Source organism: Bos taurus, chromosome 9 (genome assembly GCF_002263795.3).
Source record: "Bos taurus isolate L1 Dominette 01449 registration number 42190680 breed Hereford chromosome 9, ARS-UCD2.0, whole genome shotgun sequence".
NCBI classification, from domain to species: domain Eukaryota; kingdom Metazoa; phylum Chordata; class Mammalia; order Artiodactyla; family Bovidae; genus Bos; species Bos taurus.
Genome location: NC_037336.1, coordinates 85,702,241 through 85,726,446, shown reverse-complemented (window position 1 = coordinate 85,726,446; position 24,206 = coordinate 85,702,241). Strand labels below are relative to the sequence as shown.

The window sequence follows — 24,206 nt, the reverse complement described above, 5'->3', positions numbered from 1 at the left end:
TCCTGACAATGGAAGGTGATGATGAGAGTACAGTATACTAAACGCCACCAAAATGTACACTTAAAAATGGTTAAGATGGCAAATTTTATGCTATGTGTATTTTACTACAACATTTAAAAGAAGTAATTTTTTAATCTGAAAGAAAAAAAAAGTGCTAAACCAAACTAAAATAAATTCAGCCCTCCTCATTTACCCCGATGTAATGAACAATGCCTTCCTAAACCTGAGAAGGGCCTGACCCCTGGCCGCAAGATTCTCCCCGTTCCTTTCGGAAGGCCAGTACCCTTAGGGCCATATCCTTCCTTGATTCCTGCGTCCAAGCTCTTAGCACTCAAGCTCCGCTGCTAAGTTGTGCTAGAATAAGACACACAAATGTTGGCTTGCCTCCGTGCTAGGTGCTGATGGATAGCACACCACTCTAAGCTTCAGCAATGAATTTAGGAATCTATCATGGAAAAAGCAAGAGAGTTTCAGAAAAACATCTATTTCTGCTTTATTGAGTATGCCAAAGCCTTTGACTGTGTGGACCACAATAAACTATGGAAAATTCTTAAAGAGATGGGAATACCAGACCGCCTGACCTGCCTCTTGAGAAATCTGTATACAGGTCAGGAAGCAACAGTTAGAACTAAACATGGAACAACAGACTGGTTCCAAATAGGAAAAAGAGTACATCAAGGCTGTATATTGTCATCCTACTTATTTAACTTATATGCAGAGTACATCATGAGAAATGCTGGGATGGAAGAAGCACAAGCTGGAATCAAGATTTCCGGGAGAAATATCAATAACCTCAGGTATGCAGATGACACCACCCTTATGGCAGAAAGTGAAGAAGAACTAAAGACCCTCTTGATGAAAGTGAAAGAGGAGAGTGGAAAAGTTGGCTTAAAGCTCAACATTCAGAAAACTAAGATCATGGCATCCTGTCCCATCACTTCATGGGAAATAGATGGGGAAACAGTGGAAACAGTGGTTGACTTTATTTTTCTGGGCTCCAAAATCACTGCAGATGGTGACTGCACCCATGAAATTAAAAGATGCTTACTCCTTGAAAGGAAAGTTATGACCAACCTAGACAGCATATTAAAAAGCAGAGACATTACTTTGCCAACAAAGGTCCATCTAGTCAAGGCTATGCTTTTCCAGTGGTCATGTGTGGATGTAAGATGGACTATAAAGAAAGCTGAGCACAGAATTGATGCTTTTGAACTGTGGTGTTGGAGAAGACTTTTGAAGAGTCCCTTGGACTGCAAGGAGATCCAACCAGTCCATCCTAAAGGAGATCAGTCCTGGGTGTTCATTGGAAGGACTGATACTGAAGCTGAAACTCCAATACTTTGGCCACATGATATGAAGAGCTGATTTGAAAAGACCCTGATGCTGGGAAAGATTGAAGGCAGGAGGAGAAGGGGACGACAGGATGAGATGGTTGGATGGCATTACCGACTCAATGGACATAGGTTTGGGTGGACTCTGGGAGTTGGTAATGGACAGGGAGGCCTGGCGTGCTGCGGTTCATGGGGTCGCAAAGAGTTGGGACACGACTGAGCGACTGAACTGAACTGAACTGAACTGATACAAACAGTAAGGGCTTCCCAGCTTGCTCAGTGGTAAAGAATCCTCCTGCCAATGCAAGAGACGTAGAGTCAGTCCCTGAGTCAGGAAGATCCCATGGAGAAGGAAACAGCAACCCACTCCAGTATTATTGCCTGGGAAATCCCACAGACAGAGGAGCCTGGTGCTATACAGTCCGTGGGGTCGCCAAGAGTTGGATACAACTTAGCGACTAAACAACAACAATGCAAACAACAACATACGTAATGTGACAAATTAAAATAACCAACTGCCTTTATTTATAACTTCTTTCTCATCTTTTGCAGCTCAGAAACAGATTCCCCTCACATGAGCACTGCATCTCCTAATGGCGTCCTTCGGAGGACGTCTCTGAGGTTCTTATGGTGAGAATCCAGTCAAAAGAAATAAGCAAACAAACACAACCATTGCGGAAGAAATTTTTATCTGACTAAAATCATGTTCAAAATGTGCATCTCCTTAGGTCAGACCAGGTGACCGGCACCCAGCAATGAGAAATTTGCGACCTCCCCTATTCACCCCACACCCCTTACCCCCCCCACCCCTTACCCCCACCGCCACCCCAAGGCCTGTTCAGCAGCTCCACCCCTTCTTCTTTCCTATCCTCCAGTCTGTGTGATGTGGGCATAAATATATCCCCACCTGGAGAAAATATCTCTCAATTCTCCACTGCCTTGCAGGTCACAACCCAGCACAAGATGGGTTGGGTTACAACAATTATTGGGTTGCTTTCTGTTTTGAGGATTTTTCTCTTTTTTTTTGGAGGTAATAAAATTGAGCTTTAATATTAGCAAAAGTGGACACATCCCAAGGTCAGGCCAGTTAGTCCAGTTTTTCTCAGGATGTGCTGGGATCCAGATGCCGAGCATACACACCACACATAACAAGTTTCCATGGGAAGATGGAGTCTACGTATAAAATAGGTAACTAACGAGAACCTACTGTATAGGACGGGGAATTCTACTCAGTGCTCCATGGTGACCTTAATGGGAAGGAAATCTAAAAAAAGGGGGGATATATGTATACATAGAGCTGATTCACTTTGCTGCACAGCAGTCACTAACACAATATTGTAAAGCAACTATACTCCAATAAAAAAAAATTTTTTTAAGCATCCTATCCATTAGAATCATATTAAAAAATCGGTTTACATAAGCAAATTTTAAAGCATGGAAGAGATTTTTTTTTTTACTATCAAATATACTTTCTTTGGGAGCCTTTTCACCTCTAATTAGAAGTTTGAGCCTCTTATCATATTTTACATTTTTATCAGCCAGTGGATTCATTTTGTAATAAAGGCACTTTCTTTCCCCCAGAATTATACTTTGCAAAACTTTATCGCTTTAAAAATTTTCTTATTTATGCTTATTTCAAACACTGAGTGAACAATAAAAAAGCCTCACTTCTTGTGGATAAAAGTACAAAGATCTCCAAAATGCCCAGGTACTGTCATTCATTTATTCATTATTTTCATTGCTATTTATTACATCTACTATGTGCTGGGAGGGGCTTCCCCAGGTGGCAGTAGTGGTAAATAACCCGCCTACCAATGCAGGAGACATAAGAGACGCAGGTTCAATCCCTGGGTCGGGAAGATCCCCTGGAGGAGGGCCCCACAACCCATTCCAGTATTCTTGGCTGGAGAATCCCACGGACAGAGGAGCTTGGCAGGTTACAGTCCATGGGGTCGCAAAGAGTCAGACATGACTGAAGCAACTTAGCACGCATGCGGGCTGGGAATTGTTCAAGCCCGCAGAAATGCCAGCGTGAAGAATTATTTATTATACACTCATTATAGAATGGTTAAAGAACACAGAGGACTGTGGGATTCTGGAGCAGACTGTGGTGAAGTCTGCACAAGCTGGGAATACACTGAAACCAGGGAACTAACTGTACGCTTTAGGGCTTCCCTGGTGGCTCAGACGGTAAAGAATCTGCCTGAGATGCAGGAGACCTGGGTTCAACCTGGGTTGGGAAGACCCCCTGGAGAAAGGAATGGCGACCCACTCCAGTGTTCTTGCCTGGAGAATCCCACTGGACAGAGAGAGGCGCCTGAGGTTCCAGGCCATGGGATCACAAAGAGTTAGACATGACTCAGCATCTAATACTTTGACTTTTCATGGGAGTGTTCTGAAGGAAGATAATATGTACTACCTGCGTGCACATGGTAGCTATTCAATAAATGTGTTACAAACAACACGATCAGTTGTGGTATTAAATGAAAAGAAGATACTGACTTGAAAATATATATGTGTGTGTATACACAAACACACACACACACACACACATATATAAAACCTTGCTTATTACTTTAGTCAGTATTATCATCCTAACTATAAGCCCTGTATAGCAGGCCTTTCAAGCCCTGTTAAAATCATCCAAACATTAGTTGTTTCCTTGTGTTGATCTAGGCTATGGCACAGACTAAGCTGAACAATTGCACACATTCTTGTCCAATTACTCAGAAACCAGCCTTATGCTTGATTTTAGGTTGTTGAGTCCCGACTCCAGCCTAAGGCACCTGCTCCTCCAGATCAGTTCAGCTAAGCTTTTCAATCAACAAGCATCACCACCTTTACCTTTTCTATTGTACTTAACGTATCTCCAGGTGAAACTAGTTGGAAATTAGAATTTGCTGTAAGCAGACCTATATGTATCATCCACTCATGAATATGACTAATAGAATCTTGTCCTTGGCTGTCTTGTTCTATTGCGACATGAACTTCCTGAAATGAGGCTTATAATTTCTGTTACTAAAAACTTCCCCATGAAACCACCTAAGTTACTGAAACACAACAGAAAACCAGTAAATGTTGTTTTTACTTTGCTGTTTTTACCAGTTCCCTGTATTAACATTCAGGAAGAATAATACATGCCATCATTCAGCCAAATCTAAAATATTTATTACATAATACAGTAAAATTTCAATATTACAGAACCCTCTAACAATGTTAAACTAAATTTTCAAGACAAGACTACAGGTAAAACAGCAAAATGCTTTATTTTACTTCTCAAGTTTTTTACCTTCTCAAATGAAATTCTTCAATCGTCTATTACCCACTGTACTCTATAAAAATTAGGGAATATAATTTAACAGATTCTTTTCAATTTATAAGGTCTTTGGCCCCTGTTCTAAATGTCCAGGTTGTCGAGCCTTTGAATTCTCCTAATTACTTTTGAAATTTTCTGTGTCTCCATTTGTGAACATTTCTTACCACTATCAGATAACTGTCTTGAGCAGTAAGTCAACCCTCTTTTAACTTATTGCTTCTATTCTGTTGCAAGTAAAACACCATGTATGTTTTTATGTGGGTATTTGTGTGTCTGTAAAGAGAGAAAGAAGAGATGAAGGAGAATGCATAGAAAACTGGAATTCCAGGAAGTGGCTTAGAACCTGTTTGGAACTGTTACACTTGGCAAGTATTAGGAGACTTAAACTTCTACTTTAAGGAATTTTGTGAGGTTTCCTTAAAAAAAAATTGTAATGAGTGTATTATTTTAATTTATACAGTAGAAATAACTATATTATACTATTCTTTATAATATCACACATTTAAACTATATTACCCAAACATAAACTAATCTGTAAATCAAGATTTACTCCTTGGGGAGGGGTGGGGGAGGAGGAGGAAGGGGAAGAGGTGGTGGGGGAGGGATGGAGGGTGGTTTGGGTAGAATCTCCCAAGAGTAACAATGCAAGGTTAGTAGGTGGTCTGGGAAGATTCAGAGATTTTTGCACTGACTTCTTGGTTTCAAAGGCATACTCCATGGCTCAGAGGTAGTAAAGCATCTGCTTGCAATGCAGGAGATGCAGGAGACCTGGGTTCGATCCCTCGGTAGGGAAGATCCCCTGGAGGAGGAAATGGCAACCCACTCCAGTGTTCTTGCCTGAAAAATCCCACGGACAGAGGAGCCTGGCGGGCGACAGTCCATGGGGTCACAAAGAGTTGGACATGATTGAGCAACTGAGCATGAGTCCAGTTTCAAATCCTACCTTTGATACCTACCAGCTATTAGATTTTTAACAAGTCCTATTTATTTAGCATTCCTATTATAAATAATGTTTATTACATTCATTGAGCTTTAGCATGCACCCAGAAACCATCAAGTGCTCTACAAACATTACCTTATTTAACCTAGTGTATTATGTAACCGTTACAACAACCTGTAATATCTTGCTTTACAACAACCCATTGTCATCCCCATCAGGCAGTGCCCTGACCGAAGTTCCAGGTAGGTCCCAAACACAGAATGACCAAACAGGTGGGTGATGGAGTTTACCTACTGAGTTATTTGGCCTCCCTTGGGGAGCACTATTTTCTGCCTCTGCACAAATGAAATTATAACATTATTAATACCTGTCTCAGGTATTAATGTATTAAAATAATGTATTAAAAATACATAAGGTGATAGGTATGGATGCCTCATGAACTTCAATGTACTTTTTAAATGTCATTATTGCAATAATTATCAGCATTGTTATTATGGCCTCTTCACATTTCACCCTTCCTTTCTAGTTATTGCAACTACTTTAGGTAGTGAAGCAGATAAAGTACCTGAGTTTTACACACGTTAGGTTATGGCGATGATCAACGAAGCCAAATAGCTTAAATGATAATTATAAAATCACCGGCATTTAAAAGATTCATCAGAAACATTAACTAGTGACTTTCACTAAAGCTGAAAATCTCCCTTAGAAAGAAAGGTTTTTAATGTTCATGAGTCAAGTGACTCACTGCAATGAAGAATTCAGATAAATTATCAAAAGAGATTCCAAAAGATGAAAGAGATCAAAGGAGTATCTTGGAGACGTGAAACCCACACACCCAGGAGAAAGGATATCCACACACAAAAATGCCCTTTGAAATCACAGCTGGAAATCTGTCTGCCTCTTGGCATCTTTGTTAAGAAGGCACGTCCCTGCCATCGCACACATTAAAAAATAACATACACTCCCACAAACATATCCAGATGTTCACGAATATTCATGATGTGCTTCCAATCTGGTTTGGACTTACCCTTGATTTATTTTTGATTAAGTTCCATCAGCTTCTGCTGGGGCCCATGAGATGGATGGCATGGCTGTACCACAAATTTCAAACATCTTCATACTCTAAATAATTGCAGAAAGTCTCTCAAAGTATCCCTTAGAAATAAATGCTTTATGTACCAGCCTCAGAATAATCAGAGATAGAGAAACTGGTTCACTCTTGAACTCTTAACAGCACTGCTATACTTGATCAGTGAAGCCTCCATTTCTAAAACAAAGGTTGAAATGGGGAGGTGGCGGGGGAGCCTGCAAATAGCTAGACTCTGATGTCCTTTTTCGGGAAATGGCAAGAGATGAACAGAAAGTCAACACCATGCTCTGAGGGTTCTGTGATGTATTTTTCAGTCACCAGGTTAGTTTGTGTCCTTCTAAACACTAAATGGTAAAAAAAAAAAACAGAAGAACTGAACCAAATGCATAGAACAAATTATCCCAACATTTTACTGCCTTGCTTTCTTCTATTTAAAATAAAATTCACAAAACTTCCAAACTGGCGGGGGAGGGGGGGTACGGAGCGGGGAGGGGGAGGCAGCTCCAATCAAAAATTACTGCTGAAACCAGTATAATGATCTTCTCAAAGGAGGTGGCCAGAGAAAGGGCCAGTCAGAATACTTGATGCTCTGGGGCCCAGTTCTTTCTGTCCTTGGTCATTTTGGTTGGTGCATAGGAGCTGTGGTGAGAGATCCCTCTAAAATATGGACCAAGTCTAGGGATTCCCTGGTGGTCCAGAAGTTAGAACCTGGCACTTTCACTGCCGGGGCCTGGGTTCAATCCCAGGTCGGGGAACTAAAATCCTACATCAGGCCAATAATAAATTTTAAAACTAAATATAAATAATAATATAAATATAAAATATATATAACTTTATAAATATTTTATTTATTTTATTTAAAAAATAAAATGTAAACTAAGGACCTAGTCTACAGCCCCACTACCCTGAACATGCCCCATCTCATCTGATAAGATGCGGACCTACAAGGTCAGAAGGCCAGTGCCCGGTATATGGGCCAACACCAGCGAAGACCCACAACCCTGCACCTGCTGACTTTCTGTCTGGGCCCTGCAGGCGTCTACCCAATCCCACTACAGACCCCCAACCCTCGCCCTTCCAACCAACCAGGGCCGTAGAGGACAGGTGGACCCCTTGGCCTGGGCCACTCAGTCTTTGCCAAGGATCTCAAACTTAGACCTTTGACAATATTGTCAAATAACATTGTAGATGTGGATGCAGAAACCCACTGAAAATAAGGAAACATTAATCACACTCCTTTACTTTTCTCTCACAAGGAGACCATACTGCCTCTAGCGTGCTACAAATTAGCATGTTTAAATAGCCTATAATTAGCTTGTGATTAGCACAAATAAATTACACTGCAATCTTCCACGTGAAAAGTGTTTAATTGTTACATGTAAACTCTGAGATCATACTACAGTCCTGGTTTTAATATTCCAGGGCTTCAAAAAGGCACCTGGCCTGGGCCTCACTCAACTCTGAAAGGTCCCAATTCTAAGAACAAAGGCACCCCTTTCCCCTCCGAGCCCAGATTCTGGCCTCTGTAATTCCTGGGTTTTTCTCCCCCAATTACTGTCAACTTGATTAACATTTAGGAATTCTGCCTGTTGTATGTAAATGAAAACAACTACAAAGCTCAGACTTTTTTCGCTTTCTGGCAAGCAAATGTATTTTGAGCAGAATGCTATTTTGGTGTTGAATCCCCCCAGGCACACTGCTTTTACAAATGCAAACAAACAAAAATCAGTCATTTCTGAATGCTCAGGAGCAAAACTAGAAAAGGAAGCTGATGTTGTTGATTCATATTTGAAAAGTCTGATGGGGACGATTCTATATACACATACAACTAGTCTACCACCGATTGTATCTAATCTGTCAGCTTCCAGAATGTACAGCTGTCTACAAAGGTCTCCAAGCTGAAGAGGATGGACGGACACCTAAATTGATTGTTAAGTAGAATAAAAACCTTCTCAATTATGAGAGGTACAGGATGCCAAGATCAAATCTGGCAGCCGAGAGGCCTGTTTATGTCTATGTTGATGTGGTGCAATGTACAAAAAATGCTGACTAAATTGGGACTGGACATTTGACTACAAATGGGACTTTGTCTGAGAGGAGCCCGAGCAGAGAACTGTATTACCATCTGGCTTAAGACATAAAGGCTCAGTGTATTTTGACATCAAGTGTGTGAATCCCACAGCAGAATGTGGTTCAGACTCACTATCTAATGCCCACTGTTTCTGACTGCAATCTGCAAATCAACAGTAGCCCAAAGCTAGCAAATAATATCCTTTAAGACAAAATGAAACAAAACAAAAGCAAATGCCCTTAGCGCAACAGTTGGGCTTTAGCATTCAGCAGTTGAATATTTAAACTCAGGACAATTTGCAACACAGATTATGTACTTATCCTATGGGTGAGAATAAGAATTCAGGAATCTGGTAGCCTCCTGGGGCAGCCAGTGTTCCCTAAGCGCCAAGGTGGGGGCAACCCTTATCTTTTCTTGAATATTCAGGGAGCTTAAAGTAACAGGAAACCTGTTTTCCACAGGCTTTGCTGTCTCTAGCAAATAACAAAAGAAGAGCAGTCAGTAAGACAAAACAAAACCCCCCTGGAGACTGGACACGTCTGCGTGGCTTGGGGAGGCCACAAGGACACCTTGGCCCAGCCGATCAACTATTGCGAAAGGGCGATTTGTTTTGTCTTGGGAATGGTGATGAATCAAAGCAATATTCTTTTTATATTGATAATAATAGAAGACCTGTGAAAGGAGAGTGTGTATCTTTTCTCGTACGTGTGTTTATATCGTAGGTTCTAGCCACGGTAAACTTCTCTCCATGGCCCATAAAAGCCACATTTTCGCTCTCATTTTTGGCTTTTTCTCTGTGACCTCAGCCTTAAATTACTCTGCACTGTCTACACCTCCCTCCCCAACCAGATTAATCTTCTGTTTCTTTACAGTTGGGCTTAGGCATCACCTCCTCCAGGAAGCCTTCTTTGATTTTCCTAAACTGGGTCAGGGTCTCTCCTGTGTACTTCCTGCACTTAATAGTCTGCTTAAGGAATTCCTGCTGGTCCAGTGATGAGGACTTGGCACTTTCACAGCCATGGGCCAGGGTTCAGTCCCTAAATGGGAAACCAAGATCTCACAAACCAAAAAAGTACAGCCAAAAAAAATAGTCTGTTTACTTGTCTAAAACCCCCACTAAATTATACCATCTTTGTGGATGGGGAATACATCTTTGTATTTCTGGAATGACAAAGTCTCAGACACATGTCTGATGCTCACTTAATAGTCTTAAATAATGACATATACAAATAAATTCAACAAATACTCACTGAGTACCTATCATGTGCCATGCACCATATACAGAAAGCACCAAAACAGACTGACAAACATCCCTGTCCTCAATCCAGGATTTGCTGAGAAGGGACGTGGGGAAACTTTGCAAGGTGACAGTTGTGTTCTATGCCATGCCAGGATGTGGGTGACGTGACTACCCTCTTGGCAAAATTGGATAGCTCAGACGCCTGCATTTCAATGTGTAAACTGTACTTCACAAACAAGAAACTTTCAAAAAAATAATAATTAAGCAGGCGTAAGAGTAAAGATAAAGGGAGAAGTCAGGATGCTGGTAACTGCTGAAGGGCACAGGAAGTTTGTTATACTATGCTGTTTATATATGTTTGAAATATCCCAAAATAAAAGCTAAAAGAAATCTCTGCACTCATATGAATAAATATTAATGAAGTACAAATCACAGACTCTCCAGCATCACTACAGGAGTTTTTGGACCAGGAATAAAAGGGAAGGAAAAGAAATAGGCAGTTAACAGGTCTCTTACGATGATGGATGAGGTATTTTATAGCAATTTCCCCATTTAATCCTGGTAACGACTTTACGAGATATTTTTATCCCATTTTATAGAAGGGGAAACTGAAACTTAGATAGGTTACACAACTTGCCGGCTAAGTACAATGGCCAGAATTTAAACCCCGAGTCCCGCATCTTGCCATCGTGATTCTCACCCTCTTGCCACTGTGACAACCACAGAGGCCAGGACCTCCACCTGGGCTTGGAGTGGGAATGGCAGAATCTGAGGAAGCCCCAAGAATCATCTCTAGTCATGACAGGTACCACATTCACTGCCTCTTAGTCCAGAATTATACCTTGAAAGATTAAATTATGAAAATCGCAAGGAACAATAATTATGCCCCAGAATTATCCCTACACCATCAGCAATGATTCTGATATCCCATTCTGATATCCTCTGAGATAATGTGCAATATTTGTATTTATATTCCCGATCCTTAAAGACCTGGGTGCATCTCGCCTGGGCTCCTGGGTCCTGGTGCCCACAGATGTGTTAACAATCTGCATGGAGATCCAGCATCATGAACAGGGTCCACTTTGCAGTGGTAACTTTTCCATCAGGGCTGTGCTACACCAACCACCACACAAACTTGTTTCTGCTAACATCCGAGCAGACTCAGCTTCAAAGATGCCAAGGAAGCTGACGTGGCCAGTAATAAGAGGCTACCTCGAGAGTGTCTCTCTCCTGGCCACTGTCACTATGACAGATGTCAGACTTAGCATCACTAGAGAGGAGCCCATTATGGACTTGGGAAGCTGCTGTCATTTCCAAATGCAGCTTCTTGCAGCCAAAAACACACATGGTGCTCAGGGATGTGCCAAATGTATGGAAATACGGGCAACTTCCCTGCTGCTCAAGAGCGCTAATGTCCTGATCCCCAGCCGAGGCAAAGGCTGCAGTCCAAATACACAGTCCCTTTAGGGCCCGTTTGGTGCTAAATAAAAACTCTCACCATAGTTATACATTTGAATCACAATCCCTGCTTATGCTGTTGAATTTTCACCCATCTGTCCTCTCTCTGTTACCTCCATCTAAAATAACTGGCCCCCCAAAACACTTTATCAAGTGAGTGCTTTATTCCAGTCAGGGGCCAGGTGATTAGGTCCTGGAGAAGTAGTTTGATATCCAGTCCAGAAAGTTAATTACTAACATAATTATCAAAACCTTTTATTTTTCAGGGTTAAGTCAAGCATCTCTATGGGAAGGGTGACTTTTGGGCTTGTTCATTCTCCAGTTGGTATGTAATTAGCTCTAAAGGACACTGCATGTTTTTGGACTTTTTAAAGCCAAAGAAATATCTAAATATGTTCCATCTATAGAACATTTCCTCAATTCCCCAAATTCACCCAGAGGATTTAAAATTAAACAAACCCGAAAGATCTGTTTAAACCATCACCAAACTCTCCATCCTCAGGCTGTTTCTAATGACTTTTTCTGCAGAGGACAACACAAGCTGGATGTTACTTTTTTTCCCCTAGAAAATGCTTTAGGATCCTAATGTGTTACGATTCCCTCTTAGTGCTGTCCGTGGATTATTTCTTCTCCAAGTCATCTCACTTCTGCTTTTGACAGGGCTGCTTACTAGCCCAGAAAAGAAGGCTTTACACTGCAGGTGCTCAGACTCAAAGCTGCCCCAATAGCAGAGCAGGAAAGAAATTTGCCTACTTGTCTGAAGGCAAAATTCAAAGTCTAGAAGTTACAGGTAAAATCTGATGCAAGAAAGAGAGCCTTACGGACTGAAAGTTACAGCTTTTTAAGAAAATCGCTCTCCATCAGGACTCAATCTGTGACGAGCTAATCACTTCAAGAGGAAGCTTTCCCCAGGTCACCAGAGTTGCAAGCATGGCCTGAATGATGACCTTAAAATACTTCTAGGGATTTCCCTGGTGGTCCAGTGGTTAAGACTCCTCGCCACCAATGCAAGGGGTTTGGGTTCGATTCCTTTTCAAGGAACTAATATTTGAAGAAGCATGCAGAGAAGCCAAAAGATTTTTTTTTTTAATGCTTTTTAAGTCTCCAGCTTATGGATTCCTGAATAATGAGAACCATGTGGCATCTAACTTGGTCTTTAGCACTTGTCTGGAATCTCATAGAAAGGGAACCTGAATATGATGACTTGGATCTTACTTTTCTCACTAACTACAGTTGAAAGGATGAAGAGTTTCCAGCCTGGCTGGAACTGGCTCCCATCAACGTTACCCACCATCACATTCCTGCAACTCTGATGAGAACTAATTTAGCTCCTGTGGTATTTTCTCCCATACTGTCTTCTGAAGCTCTGGAACAGAGCACACCAAATGAGGCCCATCTGTCGAAATGGGAAAAAGTTATTTATCCTACCTCCAGGCAGGCTTCCTTTCCTACCAAGAAGCTGCTCTCCAAGCTTCCCAAACACTGTGGGATAATTATGGAAACCCCAACTCTTAACCGGCTAGAATTTGGGGAAGAACAGTTGAGTGTCGTATCAAGGATCATCTGCCAGTTCACAGCCGTCATTTCCTTGCTTGGTCCTAGGAAGCCACAGAGTATCCTACCAGACTATTTTTCAACGTCAAAATTGCAACATTCAAGAACTCAGTGCAATAATTAGGTTATTGTTTGGCTGCAATCTTGCCAAAAGGAAAAAGCATCAACCTTGTCCCAGCAGGATAGCCTAATGAATTTTAAAAGTCTTTTCCCACATGAGAATACTTTCTTAGAAGAAAAGAAACACCTCTCTCCCACTGACACAGGCCAGGGGACAAAGTTATAAGAAAGACGCCCTTAATAACAATGACACCCAGGTGCCTGCTTGGGCCACGGTGCCAGGCTCCCGGGATGATGGCTTTCTGCCCCCAACTGATGCTTCTGAGTCTCAGTTGACTCTATTATACCAACTCCCACCCATGTGGAATACTAAATCAGTGAGGAAAAAGGATCAGTAATTATTTGACAGTTATGCTATAAGAAACATTTAGGTGGATTGAGTTAAGGAAAAAAATGAAAGTGCATAAGAGCACCAGCATCTTACCTACAAAGGAAGTGAATCATGTATTTATGAAATATAACAGCTGCAGTACCTAAACTACTTGTTGGATCCCTTATCCAATAGGTCTTTTGTAACATCCTTATCCAATAGGTTTTTATAATACGTTTTTTATAAAAGGAATCAGTAATAAAATAATTATAGAAAATCACAAAATAAATAAGGATTCAATAGAATTGGTGTGCTTTTTTTTTTTTTTTAAGGCAAGAGGTGTTGTTACTCAAAGAGCTTCCAAGGTGGCTAAGTGGTAAAGAATCCATGGGTTTGATCTCTGGGTCAGGAAGATCCTCTAGAGAAGGAAATGGCAATCCACTCCAGCATTCTTGCCTGGGAAATCCAATGGACGGAGGAGCCTTGAGGGCTACAGTCCATGGAGTCACAAAGAGTCAGACACAACACAGCGACTAAACAACAACAGCATGGAAATACTGGCAGATATATAGATTTTATGGCATGCGTGAGTGCTAGGTCACTTCAGTCGTGTCTGACTCTTTGCAACCCTGTGGACAACAGCCCTCCAGGCTCCACTGTCTATGGGTTTCTCCAGGCGAGAATACTGGAGTGGGTTACCATGCTCTCCTCCAGGGAATCTTCCCGACCCAGGAATCAAACCTGCATCTCTTAAGTCTCCTGCATTGGCAGGCAGGTTCTTTACCACTAGCACCATATGGGAAGCCCATAGATTATACGGACCTAAACTATTTACTATTTATCACATGCAACTTCAAATTCTCCACTAACCATACACATAAAGGTCTTCACAAAACAGACACATGAATTTCAATGCACCTGAGAGAAGGAACATAGCCATGAAAAATGGTGATGACAAAGAAGTCTTAATAACACAGAACTATAATAAAATATTAAGTGTAAAAGCAAGAATTACATAGCTGATGTAAAAATGCCCCCAACAGAGACTTGCTGAAACACCCATGTGGGTTATTACTAGGTGAGAAATTAGGATGGTTTCTTGCTTCTTTAAACTTTATCTTGTTGAAAACAAAAAGAAGAAAACAAAGGAAGAAAAGAAAGAACAAGCTTAGACCTCCTTTTGGATTAGAGTCAGTAAAAATGTAGTGTATATCAGTCTCACGTAAAAATATCCTTTCCTCTTGAGTTAAATAAAAATGCGATATTTTCCTAAGTACAAAAATTTGATCACTGTTGCCCCTACTGATCAGACTTATTGTCTGATATCCACAGATCTGGGTTAATCCTTTGGGGATCTGAATTCTTTTATCTCAAAGTAGTGCAGCAAAATGATCCACGCACAAGCGTAAGAAGGGGAGGGAGGGGACGCTGGACCAGGAGGAGACTGCTGAGCAAGTGCATATTCCCGGGATCCCACTCACCACGTCCAGGTCCTGGGAAACCCGCCGTTTCCGCAGCTCCTCCATCCTCTCACACACGTCGGAGAAGCAGGTATTGTAGTAATCTGCATACTGCTGAGCCAGGTCATCGATGTTTCCCAGGGAGCCATCCTGAGGGTGAGGAGAGCAGGGGAGAAACAGGAAGAGAACAGAGGCAGTCAGTCCATCTGCAAACGCCCTGCATCCTCTAGTCTTCCTCTGTGCAGCCTTTATACCAATAACAGCTGGTATTTTTAAAGTGGTGGGCGTGTGCCACGCTGTTTTACACACAACATCTCCTAATCCTCCGGACACCCCTCGGACATTTTTCTCCCTGTATAGATGAACAAACAGCAGCTCAAAAAAGCTGAGCCACAGCCCAAGGGTTCCAGGGCTACCACGCAAAGAAGCCGGGTCCCCAACTCAGGACTGTTTGATGCCTAGGCCATGGTTTTAACCCACACCCCTGCTTGCCTCACAGGGCCAAGAAATCCCCAGAAATAAACACTGTCAGTGCAAAGGTTCCCTAATGCCCAATTGGCAGGCTTCCCTGGTGGCTTAGATGGTAAAGAGTCTGCCTGCAATGAAGCAGACCGAGGTTCGATCCCTGGGTCAGGAAGATGCCCCGGAGAAGGAAATGGCAACCCACTCCAGTATTATTGCCTGGAAATCCCATAGACAGAGGAGCCCAGCAGGCTATAGTCCATGGGGTCGCAAAGAGTCGGACATGACTGAGCGACTAGGCACATCAATCAGAACCTCCAAGGAAGCTTTTAAGAATCCACATGCCAGGACACCCTTCCCACGAGGAATTCTGGCAGGAAGCTGAGAATTCAGGAGCCAACAGGGAATGCTACATCTGGGACACATCTCAACCACACCTCCCATAAGATGCTCAGGAAAGTGGGAACTCTTGTTCTCTACGTCATTCAAGCACAGATGCAAGAGGACACGTACAAATTCACCTAAATATATAAGGAAATAGTCTGTCCCTCCATTCAGGGAAAAGGCCCAGAAGTTGTGGGGTCTGAACCCTCGAGTTTACACCCATCTCTGCTGCCACTTCCAATTCATCAGCTTAGGTACGTTTCCTAATCTCCGGCTATTTCCCCATGAGGAGTAATGAAGCAATGTAACACACTCAGAGCTTGGTCCCTCACAGAGCTCTGACACACAAGTTAAGTGCTTGCTTTACTTAACTAATAGTATTCACTACAAGATAATACTTCAGACTATCGTCTTCCTTCAGGGGAAGTGATTCCTAAATACACGCACACAGAGTGATGCTGTGTACATTTGTAGATTATGCCATTTCTTCTATTCATTCATTCATTCATTCCGAGAAGTATGTCCCTTGGCGTTTTTCACCTCCCAGTGGGTTCTTCCTTCGGTATGAACAAATGACCCTACCAAAACAACCGAGGAAAACACAACCCTTAGACAACCGAAAAGACGCACTCACACTGCCTGGGACAGACCACTGGCCAGCCCGTTGCACAGTTCCATCACCTATCACGCAGCACGCGTCTAAGACTGCAGAGCACGCTTACTTAGACACAGGCAGGCGTTGGGAATTAAAAGTTCTTCAAAAGCCTTTCTGCTGAAGACCGCAAGGCTCTAGTCAGGATGCTCAGGTCAGAGCAAGCAACTGCATCGACTTCACTTCTGCTTTCACCAATGTCACAGAACTGACCGAGTGGGGAAATAGAAATTGAAAGAAATGACTTTTTCTTTTTTTTTTTTTAAGAAAAGATGCTTCCTTTCTTACCAATAAAATGTTCTATATTTGAGGTAATGGCCTCGAAGTCTGCAGTATGGCACAGGGGTGGGAAGCTCTCTGCAAAAACAGTTAAGATGTTTGCACGTGTCTGGACAGGTCATTCCCTCACGTTTGAGACGACAGGCTGGATGGACACAGGGGGGTGGCCAGAGTCTACTGCCCCCCCTTGAAAACATTCATCGTCAAATTTCCAGCAGGGAAATAACACGGGATCAAAATGGAAGTCCACTGCCAGCCAACGAGGAAACGCACAGAGGCCAGCCTTGAAGTCCTCGCTTTACTGCTTTCAGTAGAGGTGAGGTTCCTGACAAACGGCATCATAAAATCAGACTATGATCCCGAGGTTTGTTCTGACTCGTCTGAACCAACAGTACACGCCCTATGGACCACAACCTGAAAACCTACCACCTCATGACTGGGTTTTCTTGTCTCCTTCCCCACTTGGCCTCATTGGCCTTGATCCAGTCACCAAAGGGACCTTGCAAAACAGAGATCAAACCGGGTCGCTCTCCCCTGAGAATGACGCGTGCCACCCTCATCACCCATTCTACAAATAAACCCCACCCTCACCCGGCCTGGCTTTCAGGCCCCTTCATCTCTGCTGCCCAACCCCAGCCTGGAGGAGAAAGGGGCTGAGGTCTGCCCACCAGGAGGGCCAGAGGAGCCAGAGAGCACGGGCAGCCCCTCTAGCACAGCTGCCCCTCTCCCACCACCAGGAGAAAGTACTGGAAGAAATTTTTAGGAAAGACTGCGGGCAGAAGAGCTGCTCCCATGGGAGCATCTACTCTGGACACCAGCTACCGACAGCCAGGACTATGATTGCAAAGTGGCCAGTGAGGTAAAGGAATGGCCCACCCAAGCCCACTGCTGCCTAGGCCAGACAGAGCATCTGGACAGTTCCAAGGACGAAGGGAACCTCTGGGCCACCTCTAACATCAGACTGTCTGACTTCTATTGACCCAGGATGTTCGCTTACACCTCAAAGACACAAAGCCCTCATTTCCCAGTTCTCTTCAAAAGCCTCAAGCATTCTTAGGTCGCTCCCCCAGTACATACTGGGAAAGATCCAGCAGCCTCCTTCTAAGTGAGTGTTGAACTTGCAACAATGTTACCTGAGAACCCAACCTTCTGAGTTCCTGTCCTGATCCTGCCACTCCCCATAGCCACCAGCACTCCTGGCAGACCCTGGGTTCTTTAGAATTGTCTTGGTCTCTAGCGAGTTCTGGGGCTTCCCAGGTGGTGCTAGGGGTAAAGAACCCACCTGCCAATGCAGGAGACATAAGAGACATGGGTTTGATCCCTGGGTTGGGAAGATACCTTGGAGAAAGAAATGGCAACCCACTCCAGTATTCTTGCCTGATACATCCCATGGAAGGAGGAGCCTGGTGGGCTACAGTCCATAGGGTCGCAAAGAGCCAAACTGAAAGCAACTTAATACACACACACACACACACACACACACACACTAGAGTATGACATCCTCATCGAGAAACTTCTACTGCATCCCTCCAAGGAAATGAAACATACTTGCCACCTTCGACCACATACAACTTCTGCATCAAGTGTGAGGCAGGTGGTTATAGCTACACACTTGCCTGAGAGCTGGCTGTTCTAAATGAAAATTCATCTCTCTTCCCTTCTCTCCCTTTCATTCAGAGGCACTGAGTTGTACTCCCATCTTGATTGTTGGCTTCTCAAAAGTAAGCAGCTTTCTCGTTTATAAACTGTATGACTTATCCCAATCAACTACTGTTCTCTTGAATTCATCAAGGTCATCTAAAAAAAAAAACACTGTAAAAACACTTATTTATAGAGCTTTTGTTCAAACTGCTTTCTTTCCTTTCTCTCTCCTCTCTTGTATATCCTAGAACATCTTCAAAGCCAACTGTTCACTTCAAAAGTTTCCAAGCTGCTAGTTAAACTTTCCTTCCCACTAGTGAAACAGTTTGCTTCCCTCTCCCTCACTTCCAATCACTCGGAACTCCCCCAAACTTCTGGGGCCTGGGAAATATCTGTTGCTTATGAGGAAGAAAGCAGCTGTTCAACTCGACTCAGGCCAAAGACAGCAAACATCTCACACCCTGCGATGTCCACCCCTCACTTGGTGCTCAGCAGATAATAAATTAGAACAGGGTGGCACAACTGACTCTATGTTTTCCCAAATCGCTTTCCAGATGTGCAGCGAGCCCCCATAATTATCACTTGCATCAGTCTTGATCCTTTGAGTGCCAAAAAACTTTTTAAAGTGTGTATGTGTGATATTTATTTGGCTGGGTCGGATCTTAGTTGCAGCACTGGGTATCCTCACTGTATCACGCGGGATCTTTCATTGCAGGACAGGGACTCTCCAGCTGTGGCTGACTTAGTTGCCCGAAGGCATATGGGACGTCCACCAGAAATCAAACCTGTGTTGCCTGCAATGCAAGGCAGATTCTTAACCACTGGACCATGAGAGAAATCCCACACATGTGTTTTTTAAGGACGTCTTGTCTGTCATCTCCAGAATGGAATTTTTCTATCCCAAACACATGGAACCAAGGAACGACATGATGAATTTCTCTTTACCCACTCCAAATGCAGGTTTTTTCAAGACTATCTGAAGACCTTTGCATCCTTCCTATTCAACTTGTTCTTTTGTTTGTTTGTTTTAATCCTTGTTGCTTATCTATTTTATTTTTTTGTCATGCCATGAGGCATGTCGGATCTTAGCTCCCTGACCAGGGATTGGACCTACACCCCCTGCGTTGCAAGAGTGGAGTCTTAACCACTGAACTGCAAGGGAATCCCCAAGTCAACTTGTTCTTACTTGAGATAGTACAAACTTGTTCAGTAAAAATATCTACTTCAATTCAAATATTTGCAACATTAGTCTGTAGGGAATTTAAATAACGCAGCTGCTGTGTCAATAGCACCACACCTAGTTTATCTTTTTGGGGGGGATGTGAAGTTCATGTCTGATTCAACACCCCACAATGCTAATGCCAAGAGGAACTGATGTCACAAAATAAACTTCTAAATATACAGTATGACTGTAAACTATAAAACTTGGTATTTATTATAAGAAATACAATTATTAAAATACTGAAACAGATTTCCTTATTTTTCTTCTAAGGTGCTAGAAGTTTCTGCTGTAGAGTGTATTACTTGTCTAATATGTTTCATTTCTTATATTTCCTCTTTGGTTCAAATGCATTAGGCTGAAGCGGGCTTCCCTGGCAGCTCAGTGGTAAAGAATCTCCCCGCCAGCCAATGCAGGAGGCATAAGACTCTCAGGTTGGGAAGATCTGGGTTGGGAAGATCTCCTGAAGGAGGAGGGCATAGTAACATTCTCCAGTATTCTTGCCTAGAGAATCCCATGGATAGAGGAGCCCAGAGGGCTATAGTCCATGGGGTCACAAAGAGTCAGACACGACTGAAGTGACTTAACATGCGCACAGGCTGAAGCAATACTAGTTCAAGTTTAGGAATAGAGAAAAATCTTATTTCCTCAAAATAAACTTTTTAAAGTAAGTTGTGAAATTTTGTGTCACATTATGTTTTTACAAGACTTTCCCATCTCTGTCTAAAAAGAAAAGAGAAGAAAATGATACAAGCAAATTCAAGTTCTCTTCCCAGTTCTTAGTACAAAACCAGGTCACAGGATTTCCCAGGGGGTATAGCTTCAATCCCTGGTAGGGAAACTAAGATCACACATGCCGTGTGGTGCAGGCAAAAAGATTAAAAAATAAAAATAAAAATCAACCAAACCCAAAAAAGCAAGCACAACATTCTTCCATACGATCATCCATTTCACTTGATATGAACTTAATTTAAATCTGGGTCCCACTACCAGTGTCAGCTCAATGGAAGACAAACTTGTGTTATTTCCCCATGAAACCATGGCACACATTTATGCCAAACCCATGTTTTTTATACGAGCAACATAAAAATACAGAGATAAGGGACATTGGACTGAACCATTCAGATGGGGTGAACTTCTGTTACAGTTAAGAAGAAAAGAAACAGAGCATTGTCCTCTCAACAATTCATTCCATAGTATTTCTGAATTTTTATCCCGATGTACTTCTGTCTCTGGAAAATGTGAAACTAAAAGAATTACGAAAACTGAGGCACTTGTATCTTTATTTTTGCTGTTCTTGCTCTCCTTTCCGCAGATGTCATTTATGCTTTAGACTATCTTGACAAACCTTAAGGGAAGAAAAAGCAAAAGCAAAAAACTTCTCTGAAAACATCAGGAGGCATAAAGTACTCTGGATTGCTGTATGTAAATTACATGCAAATGAATGCAAATGAACTTGTGGTCCTGCTATTTTATCTATCTATAAAGACAGAGCCCCAAGGGAAAACTCAATGTGTTGCTCTGAATCCCCAGAGTTGAGGGGAAGAAAGGGAATAGACTCCTGGCTCATTTATTTAATGCCTCTCTATCTTTTCTGTCTATAACAGTAAGTACATATACGATACATGTTATGAAATATAAATTACATGCCATATTTACACTGCTCACTATCGTTTGGGGGAGGGATAGAGATAGATCCATCAGTATAAATATATCAGACCCTACAGGATAAACTTACTAAAAGAAGTCACAACAATAAAACCCTGATTTCTTGAATGACTTCAACAATGCATTCATACTCTTAATTAGTTTGTGTAAAGATTTTGAGGGGATAAACACTTCCAGCAACCTTTCAGGTGAAACTGCTATACCATAAACAAGACTTTAATTTCAGTTTCCTCGTTCAGCCTCACTGAATCTATGAGGCTGTTTGCACCAGCTCTGTCCTCCCACCCTGCCATACCATTCTGGAGAAATTCACTGAATCAGTCACGTCTGACTCTTTGCGACCCCACGGACTCCAACCTGCCAGGCTCCTCTGTCCATGGGATTTCCCAGGCAAGAATACTGGAGTGGGTTGCCATTCCCTTCTCTAGGGGCTCTTCCTGACCCAGGGATCAAACGCAGGTCTCCCACATTGCAGGCAGATTCTTTACCATATGAGCCACCAGGGAAGCCCATGAATCTATAATAACTGATCTCAGTTATTTTTCTCCAAGGTATCCCTCCCAGCATTTCTGCAGATGGTTTGAGCTGAAATGCAGTTTGTATCAGGAAAGTTTTTGACATGTAACAACCAAAAACATACATTAGAGGGACAGATTAAGTCATGCTGGTGGTGAGGAGGGCCCTGGGGGCACACCCACAGGGCAGGTGGCTGAAGGAGGGCTGATTTCACATCTTCCACACTCTTCCCTTCAAAACACCCAGAACTTGCCAGAGCCTATGTCTAATTCTTATCTTGGCAAATATGATCCTGGTGCTCAGGGCCCCCACTATTTATGCATCAGTGGTCTCCAGTTAACATAAATCCCTTCCTGAAGAATGAACAGTCTCACAAGCTGGTGGTCTTGGCCACTTCCTTCTTCCCAGCACTCTCTCAGCAAATGCCTCTAAAGGCAATGGTGTTCAAAGGTCTGGGGAACAAATACCTGAAAAAAAAATTGGTGTATGGAACCTCCTTGTTGTTCAGTCGCTAAGTCATATTCAACTCTTTGCGACCTCATGGATTGCAGCATGCCAGGCTTCCCTGTCCTCCACTATCTTCTGGAGTTTGCTCAAGTTTGTGTCTATTGAGTCGGTGATGCTATCTAACCATCTCATCGTCAAAGAACCTTCTTGACATAATGTAATTATTTAGGAATACTACTTACAACTCTAAGCACTTAATATAAATTATACCTATTAATATTTGCAACTACTCAGCATGAAAAATACACCCCAAAATAGGCATTTTAAATTAGATAAACACAAGTATAAACAAAAAGTTCTAAGTTCTCTCCTGTTCTCCAATGAACAAGCAGCCGTAGTGGTGTTCGCCCTGCAGATGATGGCCCATTAGCACTCAAGGCTGGATCCAAGAAGCACAACTGCTAGGGGACTGGAAGCTGATACAACAGTCTGCCTATACAGGTTGCTGCCTGTGCCAAGTATTGAGCCTAAAGTCACCATAGGTTGGCCAGGGTGGCAGTTATGCAGGAAGCTGGATGTGAAAGACCAAGGACAAAACACGAGCGCATGGGAACCGGGAAGACAACTGGAATCCATACCTGCTTCTCATCAACTCTAACCTCGATGCCATGGGTGACTTCCACAAGAAGCTGGAGCTCCTTGAGTGACTCAGGACCTCCAGAAGTTGAAGGAGATCTGGCAGAACCTGGATGTGCTGGGGGTCTGGGCACCAACTCATGCCAACAAGGTAAATCGGTGACACCACGAAGCAGCCACCACAGTGCCCACGACCCTCAACCAACCTTCAGAATCTAAAAACTATGGCTGCTGCCGATTCACTTCTAGCTTCGGGTTGACACAGTCCTTAATAACCACAGGATCCTCAGATATATATTTGAGACCAGCATTTGTTTAAATGACAGGGCATAGCACAGAAGAGCATAGAACAGAATAGAAAGTCTTGGCAACATCCCATGAAGAAAGGGGACTGTTTCCTGCAACATTTGTTTCAGTTATGTATCTGTTTGTACCTATATAACTGTACCTGATCACCATGAACTAATAAAATATCTCTTCTAGTGATTCTGTGGCCAAAAGTTGGAAAGTCATTGGTGGAGTTTGTCTTCCAGGCTGCACCCTGGAGGTCCACTTTGGAGTCTGTTCTTGAGTCCCATGGGTCTCTTCAGGACCTTTACCCTCCTCCTCAGCTCACCCCTAAATCCACATGCTCCCCAAAGGCCCTCCCTGCATTTTTTTTCTTCTTCTTGTGGTCCCTCTCTGCTCCTTTGAGGGGAATGGCATCAGTGATTGAATATGTTTAAAGCCACAACAGAAGCATTTTTTTCTTCTCCTCTTCCTCCTGCAGGCTCAACATAGCCCGCTTGACTCAAGGTTATGAAAAGCTTGAGATATTTTAGCAAAAATATTATTACCAAAATCTTATGCATGAACTAGTAATTTCTAATTATCTCCTGGAAAGGGATTTGAACAGCTTGATATAAATATGAACAAACTCAGTTTATAAGCCATAGACAGGAATAGCTACAACAAAATGGAATGAAAAGGCCTTCTCCTGGGGAGTGTGTGTGCTGGCATCTTTGACATCATGATGACTGCCAGGTGTGATGAAGAAAGTGACCCATAAAACTATGGTCTTCAATCATCAGCACCTAGTGGGGTATTTCATTAATTCAAACAACATTTATTGAACACCTATGAAATTCCAAGTGCTGTGCTAGGTGCTAAGTATACAACATAAAATCAGGAAACATGAATGCTTATTATTACTGGACAGAGAAGCAAAGTATGGTCTTTATTTTAATGCAGTCATATAGTTAAGTCATGGAAACTTGTTGAAGGGATTTACTAAATTGTGTGCTTGCTATATGAAGTCTTTTGGGGAATTACAAGCTTTGAAAGATCCCATTTGCTGGGCTATCAGTGGCTTTAAAAAAAAACATTTCACGGGAACCCTCGGAACTTGAAAAATGCAGGGAAAAGACTGGAAC

General features: G+C 42.6%; 1 protein-coding gene across 1 annotated transcript in view; it reads right to left on the bottom strand.

The window, feature by feature from the left end:
• The window catches only part of SASH1 (SAM and SH3 domain containing 1), a 189,715-nt gene that overhangs the window by 133,254 nt on the left and 32,255 nt on the right, over window positions 1-24,206 (bottom strand). Inside the window, exon 2 of the mRNA XM_002690315.6 lies at window positions 14,912-15,040. Coding sequence (XP_002690361.2) covers window positions 14,912-15,040 — 129 coding nt within the window. The remainder of the gene's footprint in view (window positions 1-14,911; window positions 15,041-24,206) is intronic.